Source organism: Asparagus officinalis, chromosome 1 (genome assembly GCF_001876935.1).
Source record: "Asparagus officinalis chromosome 1, Aspof.V1, whole genome shotgun sequence".
Lineage (NCBI taxonomy): Eukaryota > Viridiplantae > Streptophyta > Magnoliopsida > Asparagales > Asparagaceae > Asparagus > Asparagus officinalis.
Window position 1 is genome coordinate 4703474 of NC_033794.1, and position 16822 is coordinate 4720295.

At 38.9% G+C, this 16822-nt stretch overlaps 3 protein-coding genes across 5 annotated transcripts in view; 1 reads left to right on the top strand and 2 right to left on the bottom strand.

Moving 5' to 3' along the window:
• Positions 1–2242, bottom strand: part of LOC109846773 (protein FLUORESCENT IN BLUE LIGHT, chloroplastic-like) — a 2915-nt gene extending 673 nt beyond the window's left edge. Inside the window, exons 1-4 of one of the 2 annotated variants that reach the window (XM_020416021.1) lie at positions 2138–2242; positions 1293–1456; positions 1009–1168; positions 300–617 (exon numbers count right to left, since the gene is read on the bottom strand). In XM_020416021.1, the coding sequence (XP_020271610.1) occupies positions 300–617; positions 1009–1168; positions 1293–1456; positions 2138–2216 (721 nt within the window). In that variant the 5' untranslated portion in view covers positions 2217–2242. Of the gene's footprint in view, positions 1–299; positions 618–1008; positions 1169–1284; positions 1457–2137 lie in introns of those variants that run through there. The other variant, XM_020416026.1, reaches the window with a different exon arrangement.
• Positions 2766–6828, top strand: LOC109846794 (cell division protein FtsZ homolog 1, chloroplastic-like). 2 transcript variants are annotated; one of them, XM_020416045.1, is made up of 6 exons: positions 2766–3110; positions 3461–3560; positions 4040–4272; positions 4816–4980; positions 5077–5310; positions 6324–6828. In XM_020416045.1, the coding sequence occupies exons 1-6, from the start codon at positions 2874–2876 to the stop codon at positions 6576–6578; spliced, it is 1224 nt and encodes a 407-aa protein (XP_020271634.1). In that variant the 5' UTR covers positions 2766–2873; the 3' UTR covers positions 6579–6828. The 2 variants fall into 2 exon arrangements, with proteins under 2 accessions (XP_020271634.1, XP_020271629.1); XM_020416040.1 differs by having other exon boundaries at positions 2767–3110; positions 4040–4269; positions 4813–4980.
• LOC109846784 (transcription initiation factor TFIID subunit 6) lies at positions 7383–13493 on the bottom strand. The gene is made up of 12 exons (XM_020416033.1): positions 13330–13493; positions 13163–13249; positions 11235–11336; positions 11023–11131; positions 10792–10898; positions 10539–10676; positions 10369–10464; positions 10059–10183; positions 9130–9262; positions 8935–9060; positions 8709–8820; positions 7383–7876 (listed from the first exon to the last, which is right to left on the bottom strand). The coding sequence occupies exons 1-12, from the start codon at positions 13453–13455 to the stop codon at positions 7527–7529; spliced, it is 1611 nt and encodes a 536-aa protein (XP_020271622.1). The 5' UTR covers positions 13456–13493; the 3' UTR covers positions 7383–7526.

Here is a 16822-nt window from a genome sequence, read left to right on the forward strand (position 1 = left end):
CACCCCCCCCCAACCAAAAAAAAAAACCAAAAAAAAATATTTTGGACATTTAATTGTTTTCTCTTGAGATACAATGATATTAAACTGGAAGACATTTTAATGGGTAAATCTGAATCAAATGTACGTATATCTCAGCAATTTCCAAAAGGATACAGAAGATAAACCATATAGGATGCTTTAATTTAAACCCAAGTATCCATTCTGTTAAAAATGTAATCATGATATGACTTGACTATTCAAATATACCAAACTATATATATAAAAACAAAACAGAAGTCTACAAGAGAATGAAACCAAACCTAAGCCTCTTGCTGCCTTCTTTTCCTCAACATGATCACCCAGATCCTGTGCAAGCTCAATTGCTACCTTAAACTCTGTAAAAGCTTTTTCTGGATCTTGGTTCCTCAAGTAATTCTTCCCAGTTCTCAGATTTGTAAGTAGCTGTTGTTTCCTGGGGTCGACAATGACTTCTTCTTCTGTCACTCTCCCAACTGGTGCATAGCTCAAATTTGGAGCATAACCTTCTATCTTTGCTTGTCTTCTTAATGCTGCATTGATTTGTCGCAGTTGATCATTCAACCGCTTCAGTTCTCCTTTCCTTTGCCGTGCTAGCAATCCTTCAAGTCGTAACATACCAAATTAAATTGCTTTAAAGGAAAAAGGAAGTACATAGAAGAATAACACGGTTTTGTATACCACTGGATAAGCGTATAAGTTCCTTTTGTCAAATAATTTTGGAAGGAAATTTATGAAGTCAGTCACTCAGATGTAAACAATAAAGTCAAATTGATATCACAAAAAGAAGCCACAATGTGATGGTGAATGTGAAAGAAAAAAATTAGCATTTTCAAGTGAAATATAGTGATGGATTATGGATATGACGAAGTCAAACTACACAGCTAATCAGCGCTTTATATCTCAATAGTTGAATCAAACAAGAATCTTGAAAGAAGAGAAGGACAATGTAATGTCATATAAATCACCTCTAAGGAAATAAAGTTTGCTTACCCCCAACAGTAGCCCCAACAAGGGCTACTCCAAGAAGCAAAGGCATGTTGAAGAGAGAGTTATCAGCCTCGCATACTTCTGCTAGAGCATCGAGAGGCTGAATGATCATCAAAGTGTTTGCAAAAACAAATGCCTTTGTGAAGCTGAATTCTGCTGTTCTCTGCAGAAATGAATGATAAATAATAGACTTCTGTAACAGATTCAATCATTTACAAATGGAAGCAAAGGAACAAAAAGTAATAACTAAGACCACTTATGGATTTTCAAGAAACTCACCATCATACCTGATGCTCTGATATGTGACTGAACAATAGCTTCCAATTGGCTAGAGCCTCGTCGAACTTGACCATGTCCAAAAGCCTTCCCTTAGATAACTTGAGCTCATTGCTTCGTGAACTCGAAAACATCAATGTCTTTTTCTTTCTCGATGGAAGAATCATTACATACTCTGGTTTCAAAGGATAGAAGTAGCAAGCGGGATATGATCAGAAAAAATAGTATTCTACAGTTAAATAAGTTCTGATATGAGAAAAAGAGGAAGTTTACGCAACAATGAGCTTGATGTATCAAATAAAATCGACAGTTCTGAGGTGAAAAAGACATTGACCATAACTAGTCGTGATATCTTCGAACTGCATCTAAGTTCATTTCTCTTCTTAAGTTACTATGGAAGGGTAAAGTTTTGAGAAAACTTCAACCTTTACAAAGGGAAAATATCTTTATTTCTTCAAATTCTAAAAGATAAAACTCCAAATTCTCCACCTACATTAGAATTATTAATTTCTACTTGTACATAAACACACCACTCATTTCCAGCATCTAGCAGTATACCATAACTCTCCAACGCACTAAAAAAAGATCAGAAATTTGAAACAATAATTTTGTCATACTAGACCTCAATCTTCACATAAACCCACTTCAATCTAGAATTTAGAAGATTACCATAGATATCTAAAGATGAAATCACTAATAAAGTCCAATTAAAAAAAAAAACTAACAAGAATTCTAATTGCATTGCTCTCATTCCTACCTCGAGGGTAAAATTTCCCAAAAAAGGTGACAAATTTGAGAGTAAACGGTGGAGTCACTGGTAACTATCCGGTGGCAAACGAAGAAGAAAGGTGCTCACCGTAGGTGCGATTACCGCCGGAGATTCCTTGAGGCGGCGGCGGCGGAGGCAGGCGGAAGCAGCGGAGCGGAACCGCCATCGCTGAGGATAGGATTTCTGGATTGTGGATTTTTCAGAGGATCGCTTTATATCTTCTGTGTTCTAAACTGGGTTCGAAACTAGACAGAAATTACGAAATTACCCGGAATAGTTCAGAGCAAAGCGTCACGACTCACGAGTACATCACTAGAGGATTTTAAATAAAATCTCAAGGTTAAGAAGATTTTCTGATAATCCCTAAATTTAAATGGGGTTTTCTGATAATCGTTCAAAGTTTAGGGTAGTTTTCTGATATTTAGTCTTACCAGAGGAGAGATAAGCTTTTTTTTCAGAACATTTTAAATTTTGAAAATTATTTTTGTTATAGAATTATGGTAGGTTAAAAAATATTCGATAGGTTTAACAACAGATTTAAGAAGAATAATAGGAGCTGAAATATTTTTAAAATAGCATGTAAGTGAAGCTATTTGTAAGTGAGAATATCTACAGGGATATTTAAGTGTAATTTACGCTAATAGTGAGTCACACGGGGTATAATACTTAGATAATTAGGGTAATTTCTGTCACTACAAAAGAGTTTAAGGATCGCCGTTAAATCACGTGACCGAAATCACCAATCCTGCACTTTTCTCAAAACCCCTAAACCCTAGATTTCTTCAATCTCTCAGTCCCTCTCCTCACTCCCCGATAAATTCCAATGGCTTCCTCTCTTCGAATTGCGAGCTCAACCCATTTAATCTCTCCCTACTCGCCCCGGAACCTCTTCTCTCAGTTCAATCGGCCCCCAAATTGTCGAAGAAAAGGGCGAACTTTATCATCAGTTCGCTGCTCGGGCTCGTCTTTTGTTACAATGGACTCAGCGAGGATCAAGGTGGTCGGAGTTGGAGGAGGCGGGAACAATGCCGTCAACAGAATGATCGGAAGCGGGCTGCAGGTTCGTTCCTGATTCCAAAATTATGCTTTTTTACTGCCTCCGTTTTCTGTAAAAATTTGTGGAGATTTTGAGTTGATGATGCCCTGAGTTGAAAGTTTCTCGAGGAAAGCTCGCTCATTGGTATATTTTAATTCAATGTAATAGAATTTGGGGGCAAATTATCAAATTTGTAGAATTGGGGGTATAAATTTTTTTTAATGAGGCAAGAATTGGGGGTAAATTTGGAATCAGGCAGCATTTTAAATTGAAATTTGGCAATATGAGATCAAGAAAGAGAGAAGAGAAAAAAAAAAGAACTTGCTCTTTCGATTGCAAGCCAAGGAGGTTATGTTAAACTTGTACAATTTCAGGGTGTTGATTTCTACGCAATCAATACGGATGCTCAGGCTCTATTGAATTCAGAAGCGGAAAATCCATTACAAATTGGGGAGCTTTTGACCCGTGGGCTAGGTCAGTCTTTTTTACCTTGTGTTCAGTTTCATATTGATCAGAAGTGGTTTAATTTTCGCTCAAGGATTAACTGAGGACCCTACTTTTTTTTTCATTTTAACTGCCTGTTCTGGAAACCAACGCTTTTGAACTTCTTAAACATTTAATAAACATATATCCATAATTCATAATCTGAAAGGATTCGGCTACTAGATGCACTGTGTACATCTGCTTTGACAGCCATAATCACACTCCTTTTTAGCACATTGCAAATCCAAACTCATATTGGCTCATAATACTCCGTCATCCTACTAACCTATTGCTAAACAGAAGATGATGACACACTGAATCATTAAGACCTCTTTCTTCACCATTTAGTCATACTAATACTATGCTTCTCTCCCACTGGATTGTATTTTCTAACAGAGGTTAAAAGTTGATAGGATTGATTTTGTTTATGATAGTCCAATTCTTTGATTGTATTTTCTACTATAATTCAGGTACGGGAGGAAATCCTCTTCTAGGGGAGCAAGCTGCTGAGGAATCTAGAGAAGCTATATCCAACACCCTGAAGGATTCAGATCTTGTCTTTATTACTGCTGGTATGGGTGGAGGCACTGGCTCTGGTGCTGCACCAGTTGTTGCTCAAATATCTAAGGAAGCCGGTTATTTAACTGTCGGTGTTGTTACGTATCCCTTCAGCTTTGAAGGTCGCAAACGATCTTTACAGGCAGGTTTCCCTTTGTTCTTTCATTATCTTTATTAGCTCTTTGCTCGAAATATAAGGTAGAGGAGAAAGCACTGTTGCCTGATTCGAGCAATGGGGATTCTTCCCCCCTTAATGTCTTAGTTTTATGAAACAATTTATGTTAATATAGTTTACACTTGGGATTTCATGTGATCATAGTCTTAGAGAAGGGGGAGCTCGAACTCCTCCAAGTAACAACCAGTTCATAACAGTTGTAATTCCATTTGATATGATATTGCATAAAAATCTCATATGGTATGTGTACGAGCGTACACATGTGCCGCACAATCAATGGGGATTCCATTTTTTTTGGGTGGGTGGGGTGGGGAGGTGGGGGTGTTGTGTTATAAGATGTAGGTCACTAAGGAGCTGACATTTCGATATGCTTTGTCTGATATTGTTGACATTGACAGATCTGTCTATTTCTTTTTTTTCCTTTTTCGTTTTCTTTTTGGAATTAGGCCATCAATTCTATGAGAAATCTATGTGATGAATTGATATTTTTTTTTCATCTCCTAAATGCAGGCACTAGAGGCTATAGAGAAGTTGCAAAAGAGTGTCGATACCCTTATAGTGATTCCCAATGACCGGTTGTTGGATCTAGTTGATGAGCAAACCCCACTTCAAGATGCATTTCTTCTTGCTGATGATGTTTTACGCCAAGGGGTGCAAGGGATATCCGACATCATAACTGTGTGTTGATATACTTGGAATTGGAATATTGTCTGCCAGTAGTTTGATGACTTTACATTGTCCTCAATAGCGTTATAATAATTTCCATTTGTGCAGATCCCTGGACTTGTGAATGTTGATTTTGCCGATGTGAAAGCTGTAATGAAGAACTCCGGAACTGCAATGCTCGGTGTTGGTGTTTCCTCTAGTAAGAACCGAGCACAAGAAGCAGCAGAACAAGCAACCTTAGCTCCTCTTATTGGATCTTCAATTCAGTCTGCAACTGGAGTTGTGTATAATATAACTGGCGGAAAGGACATCACCTTGCAAGAAGTAAACAGAGTCTCCCAGGTGACTCTCTTAACTTTCCTGAATAGTTTAGCACTTATTAATCATTAACACACTTTTAAGGAGGACATAAGTACATAACTTCTTATCTTAAATTCTGGGACTGCATTTGACCTGCAAGTTGAACTCTGTAAATACAATCAATGGAAAGTGACTAAACTGCAATCATTTGGATACGTAGTATATATATATATATATAGAGAGAGAGAGAGAGAGAGAGAGAAATATGGGTATGCTTGGTACCAAGCACAAAAAGTTGTGCTTGTTAGTAAGGTGTCACATCCTCCTCCACTCATTCAAATTTGGGACCACATTCACATGGGTATGGAGTGGATGAGGATGTGACACATCACTACCAAGCACAAAATTTGTGCTTGGTACCAAGCATACCCATATTCCTTGTATCAGCTATCAAATAATAGAAAGTTTACTAAATCTTCATTGCAATCTTTTGGATACACTATTTGAGTTTTCTGTGTAAAAAGTACCCTTCAGATCATGAATTTAGAATTTCGTCGAATCCATCCCCCTAGTGATGTGGGGTTTCAGAAATTTTGCTCCTCTATCATGGCTTGAAAATAAGAGGAAAACATTCTTTTTTTTTTCCTTATCAAGTGACGTATTATCTTCAAAGTGAAAATGTATCTCTAATTTGAATGGTGAAAGGAGGCGGCTTTTGGCCCTTTTCTATTGATAAAAAATGAAGTCATAGTATTTATTTTCCATTTTAAAGCCAAAATTTAATGGAAGATAATGAGAAACATATATTTATAAGACCCCATATATTTTGGGGATCGGTTTCTAGTATGATAATCTGAGGGCCTATTTTTTTGTATTGAAATTTTCTATAGAACGTAACTAAAAAACCCTATATTAGTTGTTGACATTGCGTGATTCCTACTACTAATTCTCATTCAATTTGATAATTAAAAAGGCAGTATTTGTGCTGTTTATTCTTCTTAGCTACTGTCATCTTGTTCCTACTAAAACCTGAGTCTGTCCATGGATCTTTTTAGGTAGTAACTAGTCTAGCAGATCCCTCAGCAAACATAATATTCGGAGCAGTTGTTGATGACCGATACACCGGTGAGATCCATGTCACAATAATAGCCACAGGATTTTCTCAGTCATTTCAGAAAACGCTTCTCACAGACCCAAGAGCAGCAAAGATTGCCGAAGCTCAGGCTCAGGAGATGAAAGCTTCATCAATGCCTCTCAAGGCTACCTACTCTTCTCCAGTTCCCTCGAAGCCTCGAAAGCTCTTCTTCTAACCTTACTCAATCTTGTTACTGACCTCTTCCGTGTTTGGAGTTACTGCTTATGCAAATATGTTATATACGGTTTTTTTTTCACCCTGTTTTGTTCTCTTTGCGATGTTTTCCCCCCGAATTTTATTGCACGTTTTTGCTAATGTAAAGGAATTATTCAGTTGCAAGTCACAGGTGCTATGGCACACTTCCGCCCTCTTGCTGTTATTCTGATACTTTTTCAAGTGTATCAAGGGCATGGCTTCTGATGTCAGGTTGTGTATCCATGAACGCATCTCTCTCTCTCTCTCTCTCTCTTTGTTTACGGCAAATAAAAATTTGCTACATGATTCTTCTATTGGTAAATCATATACGCATTCAAGGCCGACTGGAGACCAGTTGGTGTAATGGTATGGGTAACGGTGTAGTTTGATAGTCATTATGAATCGCATTGAGCTTCTGCTTTTGTTTTGTTTATAGTATATATTATAGATGTATTTACGGTCTTTTAGCTCGTCCCTTCGTGATTATATTGTATTTATAAAATACCATTCAATCTATCCCATTCTTGGAGAATTCAAGTTTTTTTTTTATTTTTAATGCCCAGCCTAAATTCCGACTAGAATTTTCATTTGGGGAGGCAATTTGAGCAAAACTGCTTCACATCTAAGAGTAAGCTACGCGTACGGAACAAGTGCAAAGTAAGTCAATACAAGATTACACTTTTTATCTAGTAAATAGGAATTAAGAATTCCTTAAACACATTGCATTTACAAGTGCAAGCTGTCCTACAACTAATTCAGATAAGAGTGCTTTCACAAACGTAACTCGCTAATCTTTGCGTTACATTCCAAACTTCCCGCTGGATTACTCTACACTACTGAACATATTACATCTCCCTGGAAACAGAATCCGTCTAAAATTGGACTAATCTGCAAAGCTCTCCAACAACAAACTTGTTAGCAGTCCTATTCAAATAAAAAGAGACATCTCGGGTGGCTGAATGAATGAGAGTATACGTTCACCAAATAACTCAAACAACGAAGCCAACAAGCGCCCAGCGTCCACATCCTCTCTCCACGCCTGAGCCAGAGCAGTCTGCGTCTTCTGTGCTCTACTGATGCCCAATTTTTCTTTTCCTTTTCCACTCAAAGTGCTTTCGTTCGATAATGGGCCTGGGCCCGATGAAGTCGAAGGCCCACCTCCAGACTCAGATGAGGATTGCATGGACATCGGTGGCATCGAACTCATTGTGCCGTCGATGGCGAGCTTCTTTAGAGGTGGTTGTTGTAATGTATTGTTGGAGTCTGCCTTGCGCTTATCTAGGGAAATAAAAAGTATTTGCTTACAAAGGGTTAACTGCTGATACAACCCTTGTACATGCTATAGAGAGCTAACTAGTTCCTACTGGTAGACATTTTAAATAGCAGTTAGGTTTCCTAATGTCCAAACCAAGTTTCCTCTCAATATCTGCACCTGTGTTCAACAAATATAAATAGAAGGTCTCCCTGCAATACACTGAATTATCAGGAGCCCTCTATGCAATACATCGACATAATAGCATGACACTCATGTCACTGGTTCGATATCGGCGAGAGATGAACAACAGGGGGCCAAGGACTAATTGAAAAAAAGGGTATTAAGTGGCTAATCCCATATAGGCCAAGGGTGCATTTGGAATTAACCTGGAAATTATTGTTTTCATAATGATCTCATCTTATACCTGAATATTGCCTGAAACCAGACATCAGCTAATAGAAAGAAAACTAATCCAGACCTGAACTGATTTGTGGGAAGGGGTTAGTAACTTTTTAGTCTAGTATCTCCTTCTCTTTAGTGAGGTAACATGTTTTCTTCACATTAGCCAACACATTTAAACTATGATATTTTCCAGTCACCCTAATCTATCTGAATATATCATTTATAGCACCATCCAATTTCGAGCATGAAATATGTCTAGCTTTCGATAAAATCTCATGCATCTACTTGTGTAAGAGTTTTAAGAGGTCCATGTAGTTAATTAGAGAGGCCATTATAAAGGCATATCATTTATATCATTGCAAATGAGACGCCTTATATAACTGTGAATAAATAGCATAATCATACTAAAATCAACTTATATAACCATCTCAAAGACCAGTAAGTTAATCTTACTTGGCATAGTTATTGCAATTTTTCTGTTATTCCTCCAAACTTGGCGTGTAGGTGGCGATAGCACACCAGGGAACACCTTCAGCATTTCATATAAACATTTGCCAGAAGCACACTGAAAATGCAACCCATTGGTGATATAAAATTTTTTGACGAGAGACTTCTACTTCCTTTTATATGTAAAATATAAATTGAATATCGAGGGTGATAATAGGTCAAAGAAATGTACCAGCAAGGCACCATAGACACGCCAAGCTTCTTTCCTTTTCATCTCATTCTTTTGCTTCTCTAATAGCATTTCTGGCTGTAAAAGTTGTAGGTAAGTCTCCAAATTGGGCAGAATTAGAAGACGAACCTAGCAGGTCAAACAATATCAGTCAGTGAGATATACGAAGTAGTGACGGAAGAAAGTATGATGAATTACCACACTGGGTCCTAATGCGGAGAGCCCCTGAACAGCACCATAATGTTGGGTAAGTGCTTTAGAGGGATCAAGAAAAGCATGGATCAGAGTTTTTGTCAGTCGAGACTGCAGATTGTGATACATGTTACCAAATCTGCACAGACCTTTTATAAATTAAAATACAGAATTGATACACTGAATTTCAAATCGATTGCCAAACACTGACATAAACAGAACTACCAGATATACGTAAATGAACGACCAAGGTTAGAATTGAGATCTGTTTTGCATTTGAACTTGCAAAACCAACATTAGGTTCAACAAACTCCCTTAAATATAACATGTCCATACTCAAAGGAACTATGAAAGTCAAGGAAAACACTGACATATCATATTAAATCAACAGTAGGCTAATTCCTAATATTAAAAAGATGGAAAAGAATCGAACCTAACCTAAATCTAAATGTAAAAATTGATCAAGTAAATATTGTTAAAGTTCAAATATCGTTCCTACTTTGAGAAAATATGAACTCAGACCAACTAAATTTTTTCACAATGGACCGCAGTAAGGAGGCAAAAGAGAGTACATAGAAGCACGAGAGTGAAATTCCCAGCGGTGACAATCTAACATAATATACTGTGTTTGGTTTCATAGGCAGTGTGCAACATGCACGATAAAGCTTTACAAATTACAAAACTATCACCTCCATGAGGTTAGCATGTGCACTCTCCTACTTTGCATTCAAACATCACATTTGCGAAAAACATGAAAGAGCTCCTGGAATCAGACATTAACGGGTGAAGATTTGAGAACTGTTCTGATAAAATGAATGGTCGATGACTTAGAATTCCCCATCACACATGATAGCCGAACTTATTTGGCTACCATCTGATCCCAAGAAAGGCCATTTACAAAGAGAAAATTTTGCTTAATCAGAATCGGACTCAACCTTTTGCAAACTGAAGACACGAGATTGGCAGAAAAGTCTCTAAGCTCCCAATGGTTATCTGCAATCCTCTGTCCCAGTCTTTTTGCAACAAGGCATGTTATCATTGAAGGCATAAGCTGATGTAACTGTGATAAGAACAACAAATGAGATCAAAGCAAAATTGTTCTATTCTTAGGAGTACTCTTGATTCAATTCCACTAGAAAAAATTATGTTTGGAAAAAAGAAATTTGATTGCAAATCAAATGGTTAAAAAATAATCATTATAGATGCGTGCAAAGCAAACTTCATTATCAACAAGAAATAGCTTACATAAGGCTCTATGTGTATGTGCTGGTTACGAAGTAGACTACGGACAATGCGCATTAGTGCAAAGAGGACAGGAAGATCATTCAGACTTCGTGAGACCTGTAAACGGAGCATGTATACGAAGTGAAATCAAACTTTTTCTACACAAAACTGAAGGGACGATTAACACCAACCTCATCTGCAATGAAGAAAGAAAAATAAGGAACTAAAGGATGAAGCCCTGAATCCGTAGCTAAACTTGCTAATGCTTTCTCGAAAAGGACGGACTCAGGCTTACTCATGGCAAGCTCAGTGATCTTATCAAAATATAGCTGCATATTCAAATGAGAGAAATGAGACAAATATTAAACAACTGGTGATTGTCCCAATCAGGTTTACAGAGATAATTAATCGGAAAAATCGAAAACTGATCATTTAAAATGGCACCTGTAATTCCCTAGATAGTACATGTTTAACAGGCAGTCTGATATCAACAGGAAGTCCATCTTCCTTGACATGCTCAGTCCTTTTGGTCTCTGAAGGTGGAACAAGTGCTGGAAACAGAGAGATAGCAATCCAAATGAGATCTGATTAAAAAAGATGATTCAATTGTACAAAGCAAGATAATGTAAGATAAAACAATATATAAGAGTTAATAAACTACATGAATGAACATACCATCAACAGGTACATTTTCTGGAATCGCGGGCTGCACTCCTTCAATTGCAAGCCAATGTGCAACTACAGATGTATCCAGTGGTGCTTTTGGTAAAGGAGCGTCAATTATCTGTAAACCCCAAATCCCCAACAAACAAAACAATTACACAATTGCCACAAAATTGGACCAAAAATGAAAAAAAAAGATCATTCCAATTAACATGATTTCTTACATCCTTAAAGTCCACTTCTTTGTCATCAAGGTAGAACAGATCCTGATGTCCTAAAGCCTTCTTGAACCGCAGAGGGTCTCCAGAGGCAAACCCATAAATAGGCTAAAATTCAACAACATTATCACTCATCAGCTCGAAATTATCCTGCAGTTTAAACCTTTACTAAATTCACCAAAGATTACATTTTAAAAAACAATACCAACGTGTTAACTCCCACAATTTCAGCACAAAATTTCCTATTTCTCAATATTACAACAAAAAAGAAGGGTTTTCTAAAATCGGTCCTCAAATCTTGTATATTTTAAAATAAGCCCCTCAAACACGTATACTTTAATAAGTACCGCGAATCAAACACGTAAAATTTAAATAAGTGGCCGCAAATCTCATAAGTTGTATCCAATAAGCCCCTCATTTAGAATCTATTACTTCAAACTAAAATAAGAACTTAACATCATCAAAATTTCCAATTATAACCTTGTCTTGTCTTTTTTTTCAAAATTTCAGCTAATACCAATAGGCCCCTCTCATTTGTTTTACTCTCTAGTCTTGGTGTTTATCCTTTATAATTGTTGTTTAACCTCATCTTTGCATTCATTTCTAGTTCAAAAACGTTGAGTTCCTGCAACAGAAAGATCCTAAAGAAGATGACGGTATAACGAGAATGTAGATTTGGAGAGAAGGACTCATCTGAGATGCCTGAGATCGGAGCTGAGAAGCTCGCCTGCAGGTTGAACAGATCTCGCCTGCGGGATTGGACATGCGAAGGTGGGCTCGCCTGTAGGCGAGGGCGACGAGTTCGCCTGTACGCGGAGGCAAGGGGCTTGCATGATGGCGAGGTCGTGCGGGCGACGTTTGTGCAGGCGTGGGTTTCGTCTGGCGAGGCTTGACAGGCGACGGTTGGACGGGCAAGGCGTGGTCGCCTGTTGAGGGTTTGGACTCACCTGCTGGCGAAGTTTGTAGGTGAGATTGGGACTCGCCTGTTGAGGAGTCGGGCTCACCTGTGAGTGGAGAACAGCTGGCTCCAGCTGTTGAGCTCGATTGCCCTAGGGTTTCCCTATATAAGGGAAACCCTATTCTCGTGCAAAGTGGAGCGGCTTGAAACCCCAGTTGGTGGCGGCGATTTTGTGCAGAGAGAGGGAGAAAAGAGGAGCGGAGCAGAGGGAATTTTTTGTTCTCTCCGATTTGGGTTTTGTCTCTCTCGTTCTCACTGTGATTGGTCCCATTTGTCCTGTACTCATTTATTGAGAAGAGGAGTTTGGTGAATTTAATTGGGGGTTTCTTTGGGTAGTTAAGAGAGAGTATTTGAGCGGTGATTTTAGATTAAAATCACCTGCTATTTGTTTGAGAGATCTCAAGTTTGAGATCCTCTCTTATTTGTAATTTCTTGTTATTAATAAGAAATTAATTGTGCCGCTCCCGTGGACGTAGGCAAAATTGACGAACCACGTAAAAATTGGTTGTTTGCGTTTGTGCTATTAAATTGGTTGATTTGGCCTTCTTGAACGGCGTTTGTATTTGTTCTCGGGCAATAAATTCCCAACAGAGAAAACTTTAACGTGTTGAATTTATTAATGCTAAAGATAACATCTTATAAAATGTGAGACCTATTTGATACGACTTATGAGTTTTAGGGTTTAAAATAGTATTTGCACATTAATACCCCAATTTCACCTTTTGAAGATCTGATATCCCAAATACAAAAGAGCCGACTTCAATTCTGTTCAAGACCGTCAACGCGGAAAAGCGAACGAGAGAGAAATTTTTTCTTTTAACCAAATTTCAGTTTGTTGAGTATGGGGAAAGTGAGGAACAAGGTTTCGGCTTTGGGGTATCAAATTAACGTCAATTTTAAAACTTTCGGGTGTTAAAGTGCAAACAACTCGAAATCCAAAAAAGAAGAAGAAAAAAAAGAAGCTAACTTTAGCTACCTCAACGTTCCTCAGGCTGAGAGCACTATCGACATCATCCGTTGTCAGCACCGTCCTCTTCGAATGCCGCATGCACTTGATCGCTTCCTGAAACAAAAACTAGGGTTTTGAAAAAGAGACCTAGGATTTGGGGTGGGGGGAAGCGCGAGAATTAGGGTTTCGACTACCTGCATGATCTCGCGGAGGCGGTACTCGACATCGGGAGCGAGGGCGAGGGCGACGTCGGAGGAGAGATTTGGGATCCCGACGCTCTGCGCGATTACCTCGATCGTCTCTTTTGGGACGATGCTCATCTCGATCGACTGATCGTAGATTGATTGCCCGAGAGGCGTTTGATTTAACGCCCGCGGATAGAGAGGGATGAGATAAAAATGGGGATTTTTTTAATGGGCCTGCAGGCTGTAGCCCATTGGCCCTTCCCTTTCTTAACACAAACAAGGCCATCAAAAAAAAGAAAATTACTCATGTTTTTTATTTGCCACAAACATTTTAACAAGAAGTACTATAAATATGCACAAGGCTTCGAGAGAAAATGCAAAAACTTGGAAGAGAGTTTATTAGGGAACAAGGACAAGGAGGAGGAGGCAGCTATGAATTTGGAAGTAGAAGAGATTCTTCATATGGTTGGAGGTTTAGGACAGGCAAGCTATGCTTCCAATTCTAGAATTCATGTCTTCTATCATGTTAAAAATTTTATTAAGTGATTAATTTTTTTTAAGTAATTTTTTTTATTATTTAGTAGATGAGTATGATTTTATATATCTTGAATGAAAAGTGATCAGAATGAGTGCAGTTCATAAAATAAATTAATAGTGATAACTAAAGTCGCTTTAAAAAAATATGGAGTTGTAATTAAATGAGGGTTGAGAATTATATTTAACATTATCCTCACAAGTTGATGGTCCTTATTATGGGCTGAAAAAACCTGGCACGAAGCTCTGTCAGTTTTAAAAAGTCCGCTTTAAGTTCGTGATCTGTGGGATTTGAACTTGAATTGCTCTGATAGCATGTCAAAGTCCCTAACCATTACATCATAAAGTAGTTAGGAAAACCACCGTTGTGTCACAACTACATATTATAATATTTTGACTGTTGTTGCAGAATCAAACATCTATATGTTGCAACCTTCATGATTTGCACTTATTTTCACCTTACATTCCAGACAATTTCCAACAATCTGTCATTCAATAGATGATTGTAATTAGAAGTAATGACCTATCCTTTATTTGATGATAACTAAGATGATCCAGATCAGATACAAAAAGATGAACTCTTATGTTGTTGGAACTTTTGGGCTGAAATATGAGTCGTTTTATGCAATAATAATTTTTTAGATCATTCCAAATGTACGTGTATTCAATGAGATTTTAGGATGACTTATCACAACATCGTAAAGTCTCTTTCACTAGATCAGAACTCCAAAATCACAATGAGAACTTAGGATTTTAATTTTATATTAGAACATTTGGTTAATAGAGTACAACTTTAGAAGAACATTTACAAAACATCGCATTACTAACCAATTCTAAAGGTTATACAACAACTTGATATATCTTTATGTTTATCCAGGAACAAGCAATAGGGAAGGCAATGTTGCGCGCAGCGGAAATTTCGACAGCACTTCGGCAGCACAACAAGAGTTAGGTCGCAATAAGAATTCTTATTTCTCAAAGGGAACAAGAATCTGAAGCCTAATATCCCATCAAAGTGGGATATTTGCTCTTTCTCTCGTCAGCTCTAGGACTGCGCGTCGAGGGAACCTAAAAAGCTATTACAAATCACACAAAAACGATACAACCAATTTTTACGTGGTTCGGCAAATTGCCTACGTCCACGGGGCAAGGAGGGGGGGGGGGAGATCTACTAATAGAGGGAGAGAATACAACTAGGGTTTACAATCACTCAATCTAAACCCTCACACAATCTCTCAAATCCCTCACACAATTATCTCTCTCAAAGGGATGCACAAAAACTCTAAAAAGAAAAGCCTCTTCTTTTCTTTATCTTTTGCACCTTCTCTGTAGCCGCAACACAAACCTCCTGCAGTGATTTTTCCCCGCAGCCACACAAAACCAAAAACTCCTATGCTCCTGCCGCAGCCGCAAAAGCAAACAAATCACCTCCTACTCACCTAAACCCTAGGCAAAAAAGAATATATAGGCTTGTGATTCGGGTGGGCCGGCTTGGCTTCTTCACGCGTTAACATCATGTGGTGGCCCCCACTCAACAACAAAGAAGCAAAAAATGTTGAGAACATGAGAACGTGGCCACGTTCTCAATTGCAATGGCCCCCACACGCTGTCCCTTCACAATTCTCCACCTCGGTGAAGTTTTCCCAAAACTGAACCGACACCAAAGCAACCAAATGTCCCAACCTGTTGTGTCCAGTACGAACTCAATCCATAACAAGTTGAGAACCCGAACGAGAGTCCAAACAATCTCACCCCCATCAACTAATCCAAACCGGCTACATCTAAAAGACTGCCTACGTATCCTCTTGCCCAAGGAATCAAGCCGAACGTAGTTCACCCAAATAGCCGCCAACGGCCTCAACAATCATAAATATGCAACAAGTTTCGACAATGATCAAACTTGTTGCTCGGAACCACCTTAGTGAGCATACCCGCCGGGTTATCCTTCGTGTGGACTTTAACAATCTCCACATCGCCATCTTCAAGAACATCCCGAACGAAGTGATAACGAACGTCAATGTGCTTCATCCGCGCATGAAAAACCCGATTCTTCGCCAAATAGATAGCACTCATGCTATCACAATGAATAGTGATGGACCTCTACGATATATCAAGTTCCTCCAAAAGTCCTCGAAGCCAAATAGCCTCCTTCACAGCCTCCGTAACTGCCATATACTCTGCCTCCGTCGTAGACAAAGCCACCGTCGACTGTAAGGTGCATCTCCAACACACCGGCGCACGGGTCAAAGTGAACACATACCCCGTCATAGACCGACGCTTATCCAAATCCCCGGCATAATCCGAATCAATATAGCCAATGCATAGCTGCCCACCTGTAGTGTCCCGCTCATAAACTAAACCAACATTGAGCGTACCTCGAATGTACCTCAAAATCCATTTCACGGCGTCCCAATGACCCACTCCTGGATCATGCATGTATCTCGAAACCATGCTTACCGCCTGTGACAAATCCGGCCTCGTACATACCATTGCGTACATCAAGCTCCCAACCGCGCTCGCATATGGAGTCTTCGACATTAACTCTCGATCTTCAACTGACTTTGGTGAAAGACCAGCTGAAAGCTTCAAATGGGCTCCCAAAGGTACACTAACTTGCTTCGTATCCATGCTAACATGGAATCGCTGTAGAACCTTCTTCAAATAAGCCACTTGTGTCAAACAAATTCTTCCCTTATTCTTGTCTCTACCGATCTCCATCCCTAAGATGCGCTTCGCCTCGCCCAAGTCCTTCATCTCAAACTCATTTGAAAGCTGAACTTTCAACTCATCTATAGCCGACCTGGAAATAGAGGCAACCAACATGTCATCGACATAGAGCAACAAATAAATGTACGCACCTCCTTTCACCTTGCGAAAATATACGCAAGGATCAAACTGGCTCCGAGTGTACGAATGACCAAGCATAAAACCATCAAATCGCCTATACCACTGTCGAGGAGACTGCTTC

Bases quoted from the DNA above. Each gene is read 5' to 3' on its own strand.
- LOC109846794 (XM_020416045.1), top strand. From the start codon at position 2,874: ATGGCTTCCTCTCTTCGAATTGCGAGCTCAACCCATTTAATCTCTCCC. The intron at 4,981-5,076 runs GTGTGTTGATAT...CCATTTGTGCAG, and splicing joins GGATATCCGACATCATAACT to ATCCCTGGACTTGTGAATGT. The intron at 5,311-6,323 runs GTGACTCTCTTA...GGATCTTTTTAG, and splicing joins AAGTAAACAGAGTCTCCCAG to GTAGTAACTAGTCTAGCAGA.
- LOC109846784 (XM_020416033.1), bottom strand. From the start codon at position 13,455: ATGAGCATCGTCCCAAAAGAGACGATCGAGGTAATCGCGCAGAGCGTC. The intron at 10,465-10,538 runs GTTGGTGTTAAT...CTCCGTTTACAG, and splicing joins CTTTCTTCATTGCAGATGAG to GTCTCACGAAGTCTGAATGA. The intron at 9,263-10,058 runs GTTGAGTCCGAT...AGGTCTGTGCAG, and splicing joins GTGTCTTCAGTTTGCAAAAG to ATTTGGTAACATGTATCACA.